This window comes from Perca fluviatilis, chromosome 23, assembly GCF_010015445.1.
Source record: "Perca fluviatilis chromosome 23, GENO_Pfluv_1.0, whole genome shotgun sequence".
Classification (NCBI taxonomy): Eukaryota; Metazoa; Chordata; class Actinopteri; order Perciformes; family Percidae; genus Perca; species Perca fluviatilis.
The window spans coordinates 7,299,136-7,318,158 of NC_053134.1; the positions used below are offsets into that span (position 1 = coordinate 7,299,136).

A 19,023-nucleotide genomic window follows, 5' to 3' on the forward strand; every position below is an offset into this window, starting at 1 on the left:
TTCAAAAACATCAGATATAATAGGAAAACACTGACAGGGAGCATTTTACTGCACGGTGAGTACTTCTACTTTTGATACATTAAGTCCATTTTGCTGATAATATTTTTACTTACGTGAGGTTTAGAATGCAGGCATTTTACTTGAAGTGGAGTATTTTCAAAGTGAGGTATTAGTACTTTTACTTAAGTAAAGGATCTAAATACTTCTTCCATCACTGCACAACGCCCTTCCCTTCCCTGACTGATCGGTAATCTCTGCCCTCATCTCCCATCTTGTGCTGCTCTGCTTGTTTGGGTTTTACCAGAAAACAGCGGCTCTGGGTCGAAACAGAGACACAAAACAAACTGCTGATAAAACTGCTGAAAAAAGTCCCTTATATAACATCTGTGAGTTTATCGAGCGCTACCCACATGGCACACGGCACAGCAACGCTCCCATGACCTGAGGTAATGTTATGAGGATGGTTAAAGAAGGATTTACTGTTCAAACTTCCAGTCCTGGGCAAAGTTGGACTAATATTTGTGATAAAAAAAATTAAATGTTGCCACACATGAAAAGCATTAAAATGATCTATTATTATTATTATTATTATTATTATCCTGGCGTGCAGAGGAGGGTTTTACAGCCCCACGGTCTAAAGACTACTTCAGAGGACTTTTCACCCTAAAAAGAAGGAAATCCTGATGAAAAACACTCAGTAGAGCCACTTGGAATTTCTTGGCACGGAAATAGTCGGATTTAAAGATTGTGTCGAATAAATCAGCTATCAGCAGCTTCATTACAAAACCGCTGGTATCAGCAAAGATAAACACATGAATCGGCTCGTTCATTTATCACGTGTAATAGGCCTACCAAACATTTTCATCTGCTTCATATCAAGATAAAATATGAGCGTTTTTTAAGCTGCTTTTCAGAATGTAATTTTTAGGATCTAATAAGTTACACCATGCATGATGTTTTATCGTTCCATGCCCTAAACAGACTAGAAAGTACATGTATGTGCTATCTATTTTCTGCTACTTTATACTTTATACTTCTACTTCACGACATCTCACAGGCGTACTTTTTATTCTGCTACATTTATTTAATATAACTATAGTTACTTTGCAGATTCATATTCATAATACAAAATATAATCAAAGGGAGGAGCTACAATGTTAATTTCAGTCCATATCTTGGTCACAATTCTTAAAAACAAAACAAAAGATCCATATCAAAAGTGTTGGTTTTGTTGGGTCTTTATGTAAAAAAAGTAGTGTAAACTAAAGGCTCACATATTATTATCACGTTCAGCCTCAACAACCTGTTACTACAGCGTATATTGATGGAGTACTATTGTTTATCCGTCTAAATGTCTTTGCTTATATAAGTTGTAACGGAAACTCCTTGTTGACTCTCACTTTCCACGTCGAGCCTCGCTGATTGCAGCAGAACAGACATTTCTGTTTGTGGAGATGGCTGTGATAAGAGCATCAACTCTGAAATACTTTTCCAGGAAAAACCCTGAATCAGTCGTGTCTGTTCACACCTTTATCAACACATCAACACCGTCCTTAACCCTTGAATCGATATCTACATCTCTTGGGTTTGTTATGAACAGGAAAGGCAGCTGTTTATCTGACCAGACGGATCCAGAAGAACAGAGGAAGCAGGAGAGTGGGAAAGGTGATCCTCCCTCTCACCACCCCTCCTTTAGTCTGTTATTAAGACTGCCAACACAAAGTGAGCAAGCTGTTAAGTCTGTAAGTATCAAGCCTTATAATCTTCCTTAGAACAAGTGAGAAGCCTGCCCATGGGGTGTGATCACTTCATGATAAATATCAAAACAAGTGAAAGAAAGGTCAAAACAGAGTGAAGGAACAGCGGTGCTTCAGTATGACAGCATCAAGGCTTAAAACAAGCTCATTTGCATCGGAAATAGGACTATCGCCATTTATTTTCTTGATAAAAACAAAACAAATCTTAAATTTAAAGATTAACTTTCAAGCTTTCAACAGAGTGTGCGATGCAGCTAAAATCGTCAGAAAAGTACGGTGGCCGGGAAGTGCAATGCAACATTACAAAGAATGAAACACTTTTACATTTTGGAAAACAAATTTACATTTTGGAAAACAAATTTACATTTTGGAAAACAAATTTACATTTTGGAAAACAAAATAACATTTTGGAAAACAAATTAACATTTTGGAAAACAAAATAACATTTTAGAAAACAAATTTACATTTTAGAAAACAAAATAACATTTTAGAAAACAAATTTACATTTTGGAAAACAAAATAACATTTTAGAAAACAAATTTACATTTTGGAAAACAAAATAACATTTTCGAAAACAAATTTACATTTTAGAAAACAAATTTACATTTTGGAAAACAAAATAACATTTTAGAAAACAAATTTACATTTTCGAAAACAAATTTACATTTTAGAAAACAAATTAACAAGATGCAAAACACTTTTACCAGTCCCGAAACAAATTTACAAATGACAGATTCTTCACGGAAAGGGAATGTACCATACCGGAAGTGATGAGGTGTTGTTGGTGAGCGCGAATCAATTTGTGTTGTTGTGAGTGAGTATATGGCGTGAATGAAGTTTATGGTGACTTTACGTGTGGTCGGTGTTTGGAGTTTTTATATGACGCGGACCTGACGGAAACACAGGGAACGATCGACAGCCGCGGCCGGATCGAAGCTGGCGCCAGGGGCAGCTGAGTCCGTCTGCAGCTGCAGGACCTGGAGCTCACTGCCCATTCCTGGGAGCCAAAACCGACACCACGCAGCTGGAGACCCAGGCCGTATTGCTGGGCCCGCTGGAGGGAAGGGAAGCCCGGGAGAATCAGATCCAGGACTAAACGGAGCGGACTGTCACAGCCTGCTGAAGTTTAAATCACAGGTTTCCTAAAGGGAGTCTGGCGGGACTCGGACTGTGGACGACGAAACACGACTTTAAGTCTCGTTAAATAAATAAATACATGCAGAAATAAATGAATCATTAGTGGGGGAGTGAGCCTGGACATTTCAGTCTGTTTAAACTTCACTTTGAAGCAGAACCTCTTAGTTCAGAAGGGTGAAGTTTCCGTTTACTCATATCTGTGAACTGATTATAATAAATATTCTTTGTATTAACACATTAATTAGTCTCTTTGTCTTTTTGTTTAAAAAAACTAGAACATCGCATGAGATTTTGACGATTTATAGTGATTTTATTTCCGTTAGACCTTTGCCTACATTGACGCTGATGCATTAAGGACGGCCCATAGAAAGTATATAAGGCAGTGCCTCCCCTGTTCCAAGAGTGCGGCTCTATTACGCGATCTCGATCCATAACTGCCGTAGTCAAGGCGACATGTATACAAAACCTCATCACTTCCGGGTATGTGGTACATTCCCCTTCCGTGAAGAATCTGTCATTTGTAAATTTGTTGGGGACTGGTAAAAGTGTTTTGCATCTTGTTAATTTGTTTCGAAAATGTAAATTTGTTTTCTAAAATGTTATTTTGTTTTCCAAAATGTAAATTTGTTTTCTAAAATGTAAATTTGTTTTCGAAAATGTTATTTTGTTTCTAAAAATGTAAATTTGTTTTCTAAAATGTTATTTTGTTTTCCAAAATGTAAATTTGTTTTCTAAAATGTTATTTTGTTTTCCAAAATGTAAATTTGTTTTCCAAAATGTAAATTTGTTTTCTAAAATGTAAATTTGTTTTCTAAAATGTTATTTTGTTTTCCAAAATGTAAATTTGTTTTCTAAAATGTTATTTTGTTTTCCAAAATGTAAATTTGTTTTCCAAAATGTTATTTTGTTTTCCAAAATGTAAAAGTGTTTCATTCTTTGTAATGTTGCATTGCACTTCCCGGCCACCGTAGAAAAGGCTACTAAGTAGACCATGAGTTAAGATTTGATTTTGTCCAACGACTGTTTGTTAAGGTCAAGAATCAACAGCCACGCTCAAGTTAGGACGTATTTCAATATTTAGTTTAATAAATGTAATTGTATATTTAAATATTTCAAAAGGTACACCGTAGTTTTTGACCACTAGTGGCGCTCTGGAGCGATGTTTTGATAAGCGGGTTCCATTTTTTGTTTGCATCTCCATTGTTTGCTCCATCAGCACTCAGTATGTGGCTGCACGAACACGAGGGTGATATGATTATACTTTCCTGCTGATTGCAGAGGGCAATAATGCAAACGTGTAGTGCATGTGAGCCATAAAAGATGAAGAAGAAGACGAAGAAGATGCAAGCTGTGTGATGCAATCACTCCCCTGTTAAACTACTACTCTACTCCCTATATAACATACTCTAAATAGTTTACTCTGTTGTTAGCTGTTAGTTAAATTGAGATTTCGGACAGTTATATCATCATTTTATTGTAATTTTGGATGTGACTTTGTTCCTTCCCTTGTGGGAACTTTGGAAGGCAATATGTACTGTATAATGCATATATTTCACACTCAAATAAAACACTTCAGACACTCAAATAAATTGGCCGGTATGGACTGTAAATACATTGCAGTATTTAGTAAAGAGTGATAAAGGACTAATCGTTTTTAGGACATCTAGTTTCTCGGCTGGAAACATCTCAACAGTTGCTAGCCAGGCCTTCACGTCAAATTGCCCAATGTGTTGGTAAATGAAAGTGTCATTTACTGGTCTATCAAATGAACAGGTGTTACAGAATATGACGTCCCTTAGTTTCCTGCTGTTCCAGTGATGGGAAGTTGGTGGCGGTAACATGCCAAGAACGTAACAATGATCCAGCAAAAGGCAAGTAAGAAGACGTGTTAGGATATACACGATGTGTCTTGGTGCGAAACACTGAATGCAAACATAAGTATGTTACAAGAAAACTGCACAGGGTGCCTTTAACAGTAAAGTAAAGTACATTTTTAAAAGTACTATTTTTAGAGTAAACAAGTGCATTCTAATACACATAATGACTCCACACTCATCTCTTACCACATGGTTGGTGCGGTCTCTGATGGGCTGGTAGCCCGGTGCAGGAACACACTGCTCGGCGTGTCCGTTACAGAAGCAGCTTCCCTTCACTATTAGGTCGTAGATGGCAAAGTGTTGGGTTGGAAGAGCTTTGTTTGCGGAGGCAAGGTCTTTGGCCTGGCAGGGACACAACTGACGCTTCAGCAGTCGGATTCGGACGTTGGTCACCCTCAGCTGCTGCTGGCCCTCCACCCCGAACGGATCCAGGGACTCCCACTTTGGGAGAGTGCGGTAGATAACCTGTTAGCCAGAGGGAGAAAGATCTGCCGTCACATTTCATAATGAAACAAGTCTGTGTTCATTTTAATAGGCTAAACATTTTACAGGCAGCAAAAGACAGAAACAATCTGCATCTGCAATCTGAATTCACAATTCAGTGATCTTTGACTTGGCTCATTGGTATCATTGTGATCTGATGAGACTCACATTTTTGAGAAGTGCATTTCATTTAAGGTGATTTCAAGTAAGGTGATGAGTGGCAAGTGCTCTTTTCCAATGAAACACCTGATTGGAGGATTGTGCCAGCTGCTGCCTTGGCTGTCAGCAGTCTTTTCTTCCGAATTTTTTTACAGAACTTTGGACAAAATTGGCTGTGTAGTTCCAGAACTACGCAATCCATTAAGTTTGTGAGTTTTGAGAAGGTGACAAGTCTGGTCCACATTCAAGCTGCCAGACTTAATGGATTCTCTGGGGATGTTTCTAGACAATTACATTTCTGACCCAAAACTGTGTTTGAGCCTTGACTAGAATTTGCAAAACTATATATTTAACAGATAAATGTATCAAAATACTTGTTTATCCTGGACATACCGCGAATAGCAACAAAACTGAAGGACTTTTATAGCCCAAAATAACATTTGACATACCGAACTGTCCACAACATTTTAGCAACATTTTAGTTTCTTCAGAGTTTCTTTTCTTCTCATCACTTCTCACCTTTTTGGTTTAAACTGGTTTCCATTTAAAACCTTAGATCAGTATTCAATTTAGCCAAATGCATGAGGCAGATTGTGTTATATGAGCATGAGACCATGTCCCTGCAAGTTTTTGGACTGTTGGATGAATGAGAGTGGCGGATTAAGAACTTTTCTTTGGGCTTTGTGAAGGCCACTTGTCATTAGGTTTGAAACTTTTTGTTCCTGTTAAAACTTGATCTAACACTCATCGTTCCACTTTGAGGCTCTTGAGCATACTGAATAAACTCGTACAGGCTTAGTTTTCCCTTCAGAAGGTGGAGTTGTTTTGTTAGGCTTTATGGCTTCATCTCTCTATTCCTTTAAATATAAACAAGAATCATAAAATTCTTAATAACACAAAAGAGTAGATGGGATGTTGTTCTCTCTGGCAGCCCAAATTCATGATTTAGAGGCATTAGACGGCTGTATTCACTGGCACAATCAGGTTTATTGATGCTACTCATGTCACTTCATCTGTCATGTTAATGGGGGGTTTGTTTTGGTATCATTTGTGCACTAAACTATGACCTTACACCCTGCCGCCATTAACTACATCCTCATGTGACCATGAGGGTGCTGGGTGTCCTTAAGTGAGTGCACCCAATCTTTCTCCCCCCCCTCTTCCCCCTCTTTCGGTCTGGTCCCTGGACATCCTTCAAATCGAAGATCCCTTTATAGGCTGCCTGCCATCGCCATGGCTACTGCTGCTACCAGCAACCAACACCGCTGCTGTTGTCGGGGTGAAAAAGTTGGTGTCTGCCCCAACTCTCACTGTGAAAGAAATGTGTGTGTTTGTGTTTCTTTATAAAGTGTGTGTTGTTGTCATTGGCTGTCATTGATATCATTGGACGAGTAGTGTGTGTGTGTGTGTGTTTTTATGTGCGTTTTCTTTGGCTGAAGCAAGATGCGAGCAAAAAGCCCCCATGCAGCTCCCTCATTGGCTGTATGACTGGCAGAGAGTGTGATGGGAGGAGCACTATTAATTTCCCCGTTGTTGGAAAAGGTCGCGGGGTCACGGCATTGTGGTCCACAATTAAGAGAACACGACAAATAGGACGAGGGGCGCCGGTCCGCGGGAGAGCACGGAGAGCAGGGCCAGACAAAGACGGGGGACGGAGATCCAGCTTCACATAACTCAGAGCCGGACAAAAGGCGCGCGACAGCCCGGTGACACCACAGCAACACCAGCACACACACACACACACAACCACACTGGCATGCACATAGACATCAGTGTCGTGCTTTCCTTTACACAACACAAATCCCACACCAGGCCATCTTGGAGCTTTTACTACACAATGATGCCTCGTAGTTTTCCTTTGAATGTGGAGACAAAATATTAGTGTTCGCAAATACGCTGATGAAACCCATGTTTATGTTCATCTGAGCCCTGAATGGATAACGTCTCCCCAGGAGTCCTTAAGGGGTTTTAAGAGGGGAAGAAAATAATTCTGAATTTATCTGTGTTTATTTACTGATTTTGTTATATACAGATTTTTTAACAAAAGATGGTAAAAAATCTATTGTTTAGCTCAAACATTGCTCTTTTACTGCTTTTCAAACAATTTTTAACGACTACATTGCACATTCAACTTCTTGTCTGTGTTGTCTTTCCCTTTTTTCTCCACTTTTTATTACATTAAGCATTTTTTGAGTTGCAAGAGGATGTCATTTGCTGTAAATTACAGTAAACAGTGTCCTCTTGCAGCAGAAACGCTAACCTTTGGATGGAGGTGCATCTCTTGCACAGGTCTCTGAGTCGGTGTGGATGTTAAATTTGATCAAATAAAAGTCTGCCTGTTCAGTGAGACGTGGCGAATGATGGACGTTTTGACGAGCGGGTCCTCGTTTTCTTAATATCTCAAACTCTACTCACACTCAAACAAGGATGCACACGTTTCAGGCTGTTTCACTGATCTATAATTGGTGGTGGTAACAGGCAAAATAAGGTAGCAATGTCCCGAAAAATGATGCAGGTTTCAAAATACTTTGCAAATGTTTTGTGAGAAAGGAAATGCATTCATTGGGCCTCAATGTGTTTTGGTGGGAAACACTGACTATAAATATTTATACTGGCATTAGTTTACAAAAAACTCCACAGGGAACTTTACAACTTACTTACAAGCTGCTATTTTAAACGCTCACTATCACTCCTGTGTGTCTAATGTAGAATCTGAGAACCTTTGCTCTATGGAGAATATCAAACATTAGCATAATTATGGAAGTTGAGAAAAAAAAAAAGAGTCTTGAAAGTTTTATACCTGCCGTCACAAATATGCAACAAATTTCAGGCCCAATGAGCCACATTTTAAATTTAGTCGATCTGCCTCCTGAGGCAGTGGGTTCACTGTGGGCCATGGGTCCACTTCAGGCTGAAAAATAAAAGTAAGTCTGGCTTAAACAGCCGTAATTCCATCAAAGCACTGTGGACTGTAATCTGGTAAACAGGCACAATGGGCATTGATGGAAGGAGAAAGACAGAGAGGGAAACAGAGAGGGGGGGGATGGGTGTCTAGCCAACAGTACCAACATCCATCAGAGCAACGGCACTTCCTTCCCAGCAGACAGACGGAGAGCCAACTGTATGTGTTTATCTGAAAGGGCACAGATGAGTGTGTGTGTGTGTGTGTGTGTGTGTGTGTGTGTTTGTGTGTGTGTGTGTGTGCTCGAGGAACTGTGGAAAAGAGAGAGGATATGTGAGTTGGCTGGTCTGCCTCATTCTTTTCCCTCACATTCTTCCAGCGCAGCTGACCTCATAAATAAGACAAGAAAACACACACACACACACACACACACACACACACACACACACACACACACACACACACACACACACACACACACACACACACACACACACACACACACACACAAACACACACCATTACTTATTCAAGTTATATGGCCTATTTACTTTGCTTTAATATTTCAGTGTTTTTATCTTACTCTGAAGCAGTGACATATGTCCATTACAAGTAGTTCTTTTGTTTAAGCGAATTAAAAGATATTTAGTTTACAATGAAAAGCAGCAAATCCTCACATCTGAGAAGCAGAAATCAGGCTTTTTCCACATTTATTTGCTTGATAAATGACTTAAACTATAATGAAAATGAATACATTTTTTCTCAAGTCAGTTGAGTGCTAAGGGATACTAAGTTTTATGTAAATTAGCTATTTTTTGGGTAAAAAACAATAATTTTTGTTTTTCTAAAATAGATTTCATTCAACACTTTGTTGTTCTATTATGTTGATCAACAATTAGAGGGTTCATTTTCAAGTTCATATTAATTCGCCATGACAACTTAGCAAACTCCAAGGTCAATAATCAATAAATAAACTAAATTACAATGCTTATAAACTGTTTAACTGTCATTATAGTTGACGTACAATCACAACAAGAACACACAGGAGCAGAAAAAGTGCGAACAGCTGAGCAGCAGCAGCTGCTGGTCTGTCAAGAGCGCTACTTGACCTCTTTTAATCTCTGGGTCATCAGTTGAGGGGTTAGAAGTCGAATGTCATGCTCCCAGCACAGGTTGCTGAGAAACGTGCAGAAACCAATATGTGAAGTACAAAGTCACAGAGAGAGGCAGAAAGGAAAATAAGCTGCTGTTTTTCACACCTTCGTGTACAAAAGGTGGAGAGAAAATCATGTAATAAATGCCAAAAGGGTTTTTTCTTACAAGCACAAGTCCATAAATCTACACCAAGAAAACACGTACAAAGAAACACAGCAGGAGTACATAAGAAAGATTTATGATACAGCAGCAGAATAAGGCCATAACAGCTAAATACTTGGAAAGGAGCAGCGAGCCCGTCAAAGAGGAGGCAAACACACATTACATATGAGAGCACTGCAGGGAGTCCAGAGGAGCACCACGCTTGGCATGCGCCTCCACACACATCTGCAGAGCAGACACACTGCTTCAATTAAACATCAATGGACTTCAGGAAGCCCTCTCGTGCTACAGTCAAAGTACGCCTATTAAACACTCACTCACGCACGCACACACACACACACACACTCACAGAGCTTCCCCCACCTGGCTGAGCTCTGCTTTCAGTCGTGTGACTATATGACTCTTGAATGTTGCGTGACTTACAGGACTGAATTTGTTCCAGTAGGAGGGGTAATGATACACTTTAAATCGTTTGTTAAGAAGAAAATGAGCGCCTGTCTTTAGCATTATTTACCTGTCATACACGGCATGTGTGATATGACATAATTAGCAATTCATTCCACAGAGAAAGAAACAGCTGAGCAGAAAACTCTCTGTCACCCCCTCCGGCGTTTCACTGCAGGTGTGTATCCGCCCTCTTTCCCCCTGCTTTCTGAGCCATCTGACTGTGTTTAGATTGAAAGAAATGGAGGGAATTCAACCAAGGCCTGATACAAATCTGATCATCCTAAGCGCTTCTGGCAGGTAGTAATGAATTGTGAAGAGAAAAGACAAAGAAATCTGCGTTGTAGTTGAAGAAAAAGAAATGTTACTGTGTATACTTGACACTGAAACTCTTGAACTTATACTTAACTGAAGTTATTTTGACATAACGTGTAATTTATATTATATCTCACCTGGGGGCAGCATCTGAGGGAAATATATGGTCCTGTAGCTGCTAAAAGCTCCACTAGGTTTACCAGCTAGTTGCTAACTTTGTCTGTCTGTTTGGTGCTGAACAGGAAGTGTACAGTGGGGTTCTTAGAGAGATGAAAACAGCTGCTTCATGCTGCTGGAAATGATGCTGATGAGAGCGGTGAACCCAAACAGTAAGTGTAAAGAAGCTTTGTAGAGCTGAGGTTTGTCGCTGTGAGCCACACCTTCCACATTACATGGAGTAATTTGATCCAGTGGGACTATGAAAATATCGATTAGTGCAGACTCAGACAGATTTTAAAGGTCCCATGGCATGACAATTTCACTTTATGAGTTTTTTTAAGATTAATATGAGTTCCCCCAGCCTGCCTATGGTCCCCCAAATGGCTAAAAAAAGGTGTAAACCGAGCCCTGGGTATCCTGCTCTGCCTTTGAGAAAATGAAAGCTCAGATGGGCCGATCTGGAATCTTCTCCTTATGAGGTCATAAGGAGCAAGGTTACCTCCCCTCTCTCTGCTTTGCCCGCCCAGAGAATTTGGCCCACCCATGAGAGAGAGACCTCATAGCTTTCAAACGAGCAAAGTGGCAGTTAAGGCCACACCCTCACTCTCCACCTTGCCCCCCCACCTCTCCTCCTCAATAGCTACAGACACAGAAATGGCACATCCTAAGGAAAGCTCATTGTGGGACTGGCTCTAGTGGCTGTAATTCTGCAGCAAGGCTGAATTTCAGGAAAGAGACTTCAGATACAGTATTAGGGGACCACTAAGGCCTATATAAAAGAGACTTCAGATACAGTATTAGGGGACCACTAAGGTCTATATAAAAGAGACTTCAGATACAGTATTAGGGGACCACTAAGGCCTATATAAAAAGAGACTTCAGATACAGTATTAGGGGCACCACTAAGGTCTATAAATTTACAGTATGAGGGGACCACTAAGGCCTATATAAAAGAGACTTCAGATACAGTATTAGGGGACCACTAAGGTCTATATAAAAGAGACTTCAGATACAGTATTAGGGGACCACTAAGGCCTATATAAAAGCATCCAAAGAGCACCACGTCATGGGACCTTTAATGTCTGATGTAAAGGTAAGAGACATACAGCTCCCTCCTCACCTCTCCACGGTTGCACGGATAAGCCCTGGAGTATTTGGAGTTGCAGGTGGCCCCGTCCCGGCCCACACCTGCCTTTCCCTCCTCCATCCCGAAGGCGGCGCTGCAGTTGCTGGCATAGTACTGCAGCATCTTCCACGTTTTCCCAAAGTCCTGCGAACGCTCCAGGGTCATGGCAGCAGGCCTCGACGAGCGAAACACTATGATGAGATGTGTGAAGTAGAACGCCGCCTCCAGGTCCAGCTGCACCGTCTCAGACTCCACCCCCTCAGCTGACTGCCACCAGGTGTTGGGGTGACGGAAGGAGGAGTCGGACATGGCCCCGGCCAGGTGGGACAGGAGAGGCAAGCCGGCGTTGCATTTGGCGCACTTGGCGGCACTGCAGGCCAGATTGGTGTTGGGGTCGGAGTAGGAGCAGTAGAGCTCGGTGCCGTTGTTGCCACAGACGGTCTGCGTCATGACCCGGCGACCCAGGGCTAAGTTACCCATGCGGGGGTTGCATGCCCGGCTCTCACAGCGAGGGGCCACACCTGCACGAAACACCTCCACCGACAGACCTGGATGGATGGAGAAAGAGAAAGAAAATTGTTTACACGTGTACTTGGCAAATATGAGGTGACATAAAACGAGACAAAAAGAATGAAAGTATGAGGTCCTTATTCCTCCTCAGCTTAAAGGGTCAGTTCACCCAAATCACACACCTCTAGTGTTATTTAGCCATGCAGATAGTATTTGTCAACATTGTAAAATGTCTGCCTTCACCCCAATACAATGGAAGTGAATGAAATAACTTTAACACAGCATTGCGGCATTAAAATGGCACTAAAATCCTCTATACAGGTCACACCGGGACTACTTCTTTGGTAGGAAGGAGAAAGGGAAAGATGCATGGCTAGATACTGTACCGCTAGAGATAGAGTTTGTTGTTATGAATTTACTTTTTTGAACTCCAGAAGTCTAGATTTTAAGAGGAAGAGCAATACAAATGGCCAGAAAACCAATTTAAAAGGCCGTACCTGAACAAAACTTACAACAGAAGAGCACTTAAGAAAACTCTCTCTATCTAAGCAGATAATTTTGTGTAATAATTGACCATATTATGCAATAAAAATGTCTTGCAGTCAGCATTCAATGCCCCACTGTGACCCGAGAGCTTATACTTCCTCTTTAAGCAGGTTTGGAGGTTTTGGAGAGTTTAGTGAACAGACACATCTGAATCTGTCAGAGTCTGTGTGAGAGTGAGTGGGTAAGCTGAGAGTGACTCAGTGTGTGTGTGTGTAAACAAGTGATTTACCTCGATCGGAAATGTTATGCTAACGGGATAATAGAAGCATTGTGCACCTGCCTGCCGCAGACTGCAGCCAGCGTGGACTCTAACACAGATAAAGTTTGGCAGCTCGGGGAGGATGAGCAGCATTCAGACGCTTTGCAAACCCCCCGAGGGCCACAGTGTCATCTTCCATCTTGGATTTATTAACTAAAAGCTGGAGCTCACTTTGTTTTTCATGTCAGTGACTTCACAGATGGACTCATATTAAACCTTAATTAATTATTGAATTATTGAACTTTTGCACTGAGGAATCTTTTCTAGAGGGATGTTCTTTGGTAGACTGGAGTTCATGATGAATTACATAACTGTCTGTGCATGTGTGGAGGTCATGGGAGAAACCTTTCAACTGAATAATAAAAATGTTTTGTGTTAATTAATAGGAAGTAAACTAATAAATAAATGTGTTCAATTAAACATGATTTAAAGAACTCAACTTGCATATACCTAATTTGGAATCTATTGATCTAAAAAGACAAATCACAACTCGTATGTTTTGAATACAGATCTTCCATTCAAATCTGTCGCAGTGAACAACAATCAGGCTTAGACATTTCCTCTACTGTTCTGTGTCAATTAGAAGTCAATATGTAAACTTGAGTTTAATTATTTATGCGATTTGGAATCAACTCTAAACGTTTAATATGCGAGTCCAAGTGTTTAGAAATGCAAAGTAGGAACTCTTCTAGTGAAAGAATAAAATGCCTAAAAACCCAGACAATAGGATGTTTAATGTAAAAACACACACACAAACACACACACACACACACACACACACACACACACACTGTCTGTCTTTCGTTCTCTATCTCCCTCACGCACGCACGCACGCACGCACGCACACACACGCATACGCACACACACACACACACACACACACACACACACACACACACACACACACACACACACACACGCACACACAGACACAGTCTGTCTTTCGTTCTCTATCTCCCTCACGCACGCACGCACGCACACACACGCATACGCACACACACACACACACACACACACACACACACACACACACACACACACACACACACACACACACACACACACACACACACACACACACACACACACACACACACACACACACACACACACACACACACACACTAACCTGCATCTGACAACACGGCCAGGCTGATTACAAAAAAGACCAACATATCTCCTTGTTTTAAAGGAATAATCCGAAATCTGTGAGAAGAAGGAGAAAATGCGCTGGAGTTATTCAGACATCAAGTAGGCTATGCAAAGATTTCATCCACGGTGGCAGAGACAAGTGCGTAGGTTCACATCCAGTGTGGACTTTCTCTTTCACTCAGCTGCGATCCAATAAGCCGATAATAACTCATGAAGAAACAGCATGACCCCGGACGGTGTGTGATGTCCCGCTGAGAGATGAAGTGAACGGGTCTGCCCAGCTCGTCTGCTGCTTCGGGACCTGCAGCGTGTTTCATTTCCCCACAGTGTGCGCCTGCTGCCCGCTCTGCCCCGCACATCTATTTCTAAGGATCGCAGGGAGACGGAGATAGGTTATGTAGTGACAGAAGCAGCAGCAGCAGCTCCGCCTCTCCTCCGCAGTTTTCTCTCATTTAAAGGAACATCCAGTTTGTGCGCGATGGATGGAGCCCACAACCTGCTACTCACACCGGGGTGGGGGTGTGGGGGGCTCCCAACATGACGGTCCATGAGGAAACTCCAGGGGGCCTTTTGTGAGGAGTTCAGGGAGTCAACGAAATAAGGATTAAAGGTGTCTAATGAGAGGTTTTACTCCATCCAACAGTAGAGACAAACCACAAAACGTCTCTGGGTATCTGGCAGTGCTGGAAGAGAAGAAGTACGCAGATATTTTATGTAAGTAAAAGTAGCAATCCTACAGTATAAAAATACTCTTACACTATACTATTACAAATAAAAGTCATGCATTAAGTGTTTCAAAAAGCAGTAAAGAAGTAGGCCTATTAGCAAAACATTTACTTAAATGATGTAAGAGGTAGGTTTAATGTTCAATTTGAACTGCTTTGGATACTTTTGATAGTTTAATCTGTAACAATGGATCATATTTTATAACGGATCATATGTTTTATATGTAAAATCTTGATTTGAAAAATAACTATAGCTCTTAAATAATTGAAGTGAAGTGAAAAGTACAACATTTACCTCTGAAATGTAGTAGATTAGAAGTATGAAGTAACATACAATTAAAATATTTAAGTAAAGTTAAACTTGAGTAAACCTGCAAACCTCAAAATCTGCTTAAAGTACCAGAAACAGAAGTACTCTTTATGCGGAAAGAATGAATTTCAGAATCATATATATTAAACTACAATAATCATTGATGCATCAATGTACTTTAATGTTACAGCTGGTAAATGCAGAGTTACTTTTAATTACTGTATATACTGCTGGGATACTTCATCTAAATTAAAACATCATACTCTATTAGTATTTTGAAATAATTGAGTACTTACCTGCAGTTATATTCCACCACTAATATCTGGGACAAACCTGTCACGTAAAGTGATGGAAGAAGTATTCAGATTGTTCAAAACAATGCATAAATCCACCAAAATAAAGGTTCTTCATTCTGAGTCTTACTTAAGTGAAAGTACAGAAGTATTGTCAGTAAAATGTTTCAAAGTAAAAGTCCTGGTTCTGCAGAAAAATGGCCCCTGTGAATGATATATTATTATATAGTACATTATTATTGTTGATGCATCAGTGTGTAAGTATGTTAATGTTAAGGTAATTGCAACTACACACTTAACACCGTGTGATTACAGTGTGATTAGTGAGTGACTATTATATTAATACCAGACGTCCATGTGTGGACACCTATGTGGCCCCCTGTATAGCCCACGTGGAGTCTGATGAAAAGCTGATGTGGGGCGTAAATGAGAGCTCATATCCACATTTCTGACTAATTGGCTTTGGAAAGGAGAGAGCGCACACACAAAGTGATGCTGCTGATGCATTACAAATTACACCGATTGGTTGCTCCACTGCAGCCTTTGTTGACAACATTGTTGGTGTCCATACAAAACCAGTGAAATATGCAAGCCAAATAAATGGAAAGATTTTAAATTCCAGTTCTGCTTTCCACATGGCCGTCTACTCCCAACAATGGCTGATTAATAGAAAGAAGAGAGGGGCAGGATAAAGGCGTTCAAATATATGTACAACTTGGATTATGGTTGGGCCTGCATGAACAATACGAGACAACACTGTGCAGGCTGCAGGGTGCCCCCCTGTGCTCAGTAGTGGTACAAAAAAATTCATGATGAAAAACTGTTTTTTTCGCTCCGGCCCATTTGGGTCAAACTTGACTGAACACAGCATGGCTTTGGCTTCTCTGTCTGCTGTGTAATCGGACCATGACCTGCTTTCTGTGCTTCTGACCCGTGTCCAATAAGCAGCGAGCCAAATGAAACTATCTCACCTGTTCACTTTGTTCTGTCTGTCCCGGTTCAGTCATCAGTCCTACTCTTTGTGGAAGAAGAACACTGGGATCTTTCTCAGAGATTTAAACTCCCTGTTTCCAGACGTTGTGCTAAGCTAAGCCATAGCACGAAGTGTACAGACCTTTATGGTACAGACATGAGTGTGGTATCTTCTCATCTAACTCTTGGCAAGAAGGTGAAGAAGCAAGGTCTTTAAGTTGTCTGTCAAACATTGGACTTTTGCACACAGCTGTGAGGTTTGTGAGTCCCATGCTTTACACTTCCTGCAGTTCATGCACTCCACGGGCCCATTCACTGTTAACTTTAGTCTCTCAGCTTTCCTCTGCAGACTTCAAAGGGCTGTTTGGCATCAGACTGGAATGATTCGACTGGCCTCTTCAACAAAGCTGTCTTCCTTCAAATGATGATACCAACAAATAAAAGGCTTTGCATCTCATTGTAGTCATTTGTTGTCTCTTTTGTGGTCATATTTCACCTCTGTGTGCTTTTTGTGTCTCTTGGGCTTGGGCGGTCTTTTTTTTATTTATTTAGCATCCTTTTGTGACCGCTTTGCATGTCATTGTGGACATTTTGTGTTTTTTTGTGGACATTTCCTGTCTTTATGTGGTCTCTTTTCGTCTGTTTGAGGTTGTTTGTGTCTCTTTGTGGACGCTTTTTTTTTTGTCTCTGGGGCTGTTTTGCGTCTGTTTTTACTTATTTACCATCACTTTGTGGTCTTTATTTTTTTTTTTTACATTTTAGGCCTTTATTTGACAAGACAGCTTAGACTTGAAAGGAGAGAGAGAGAAAGAGAGAGGGAATGACATGCAGCAAAGGGCCGCAGATTGTATTCGAACCCACGGGCGCTGCGTCGAGGAGTAAACCTCTATATATGGGCTCTACCAGGTGAGCTAACCAGGCGCCCACTTTGTGGTCATTTTTGACTCATTGTGGTCATTTTTCATCTCACATAGATTATTTTGGGTCTCTGTTCAGTCGTTTTGTGTCTCTTTGTGGTCGTTTGCAACCCTTTGTGGATGCTTTTGTCTTTTTGTGTTCATCTTTTAATCTCTTTGAGGTTGTTTTGTGTTTCTTTGTGGACACTCTTTGTCTCTTTGTGGTCGTTTTGTGGCCAGTGTCATCCCTCTGGCCCTGCCCCTGCTCCTAACATACAGCCATACACACATTGTTATCATGCCATAACTGACACGGTAACTGACGGACGGATTGGTTCATTACACAGGGGCCAACTCAAAAGGAGAGAAGAAAAATAGGCTAAATGATGTAAGGACATGAGTATTTCAAACATGCAAAAAAAGCTCTAGTGCAATTTTAGAGGAATTTTTTGACAGAACCAAGCCCTTCACTGTAGGAAGTCAGATGTTGGTTTTATTTAATGTATCAGGTTTGAACTTGTTGGATGCTTTAGTAACAGTTGAATGCTTTATACACAGAAAAATGAGTGAAATCTTCAGACTGTTTGTGCCTGGAGAGAAATAGCTGCCCAGACAGAGAGCCGAGGTGACCTAGATATGACAGTCATTTCACTTTTTGCTCCTAAACAGGTCAGAGTTTTATAATTACTGAATAATCCTTTGGCCAGGTTAATGTTGAAGTGAAATATTCTATACAGCATGATGTTACAGTGTAACACATACAGTATTGTTCAACTCAGGGCACATAGAGAGACTGACAGTGATGCTGGATATAGTTCAGAAGAAAAATATGACTTAATTTGCTTTGGACTCAACCTTACAGGTATCATATAACACATTTTAAAGAATGTCCGTTCAAGCATATTATTATGATACAAGAGGGAATAACACACCTCATAAAGTAAGCCGAATATAAGGTCACTTTAAACTCACTTTAACTTGTTACACCTATAAAATGATTATTCAAATAATAAATTAGTTATTTAACAGAAAATAAATTGTGAGGATTGGCTTTTTTATTTTTTATTTTATTTTTTTTTGAAAATATGTTTATTGCAGATCAACATTGGAATCGGACTGCATTTGTTCATACAAGCAAAAATTTTTTTTACATTTTCTTATTCATACAAAATAACATCAATAACAATAAGCAGCAACCAAGAACTTACAATTGTAATTATTTGGCGGATTCTGAATACAATAACGATGAGGCACCGTAGTAAATATCAAGACTAAGAGACCAAAAAGTAAAACCAGGAGTCAAAGGAGATAAGAAACATTCCCTTTGAAACCGCTAATGCTGCATTATCAATATAAGTGACCCCTCATCACTCCGTTTTCTCCCTCAGACCCCTTAAGTGTTCCAAGGGCTTTTTTTATTTGATTGTAAACTGAATAGTTTTAGGTTTTAGAGTCAGAGACAAGAAGAAGGCTACAATTTATTTAAATATTTTACATTTACCACAGTTCATGATTAAAATATTGACTTAAAAATGAACAAAAACAATAAAAGTTGTAGTTTTCCTATCATTCATTTACATGATGTCATGTTAGATGCAAAAAAATAATAATAATTTACCTCTTTAAACTTTTTCAATTGTTTAAATGTGAGTAGTTGGCAGAAGCAGCAGTTTTTAGAAAAGAA

At 40.3% G+C, this 19,023-nt stretch overlaps 1 protein-coding gene across 1 annotated transcript in view; it reads right to left on the bottom strand.

The window, feature by feature from the left end:
* Positions 1-14,549, bottom strand: part of ntn4 (netrin 4) — a 27,655-nt gene extending 13,106 nt beyond the window's left edge. The window contains exons 1-3 of the mRNA XM_039791975.1: positions 14,121-14,549; positions 11,671-12,224; positions 4,958-5,236 (exon numbers count right to left, since the gene is read on the bottom strand). Coding sequence (XP_039647909.1) covers positions 4,958-5,236; positions 11,671-12,224; positions 14,121-14,166 — 879 coding nt within the window. The 5' untranslated portion in view covers positions 14,167-14,549. The remainder of the gene's footprint in view (positions 1-4,957; positions 5,237-11,670; positions 12,225-14,120) is intronic.
* Positions 14,550-19,023: the final 4,474 nt, after the last annotated feature.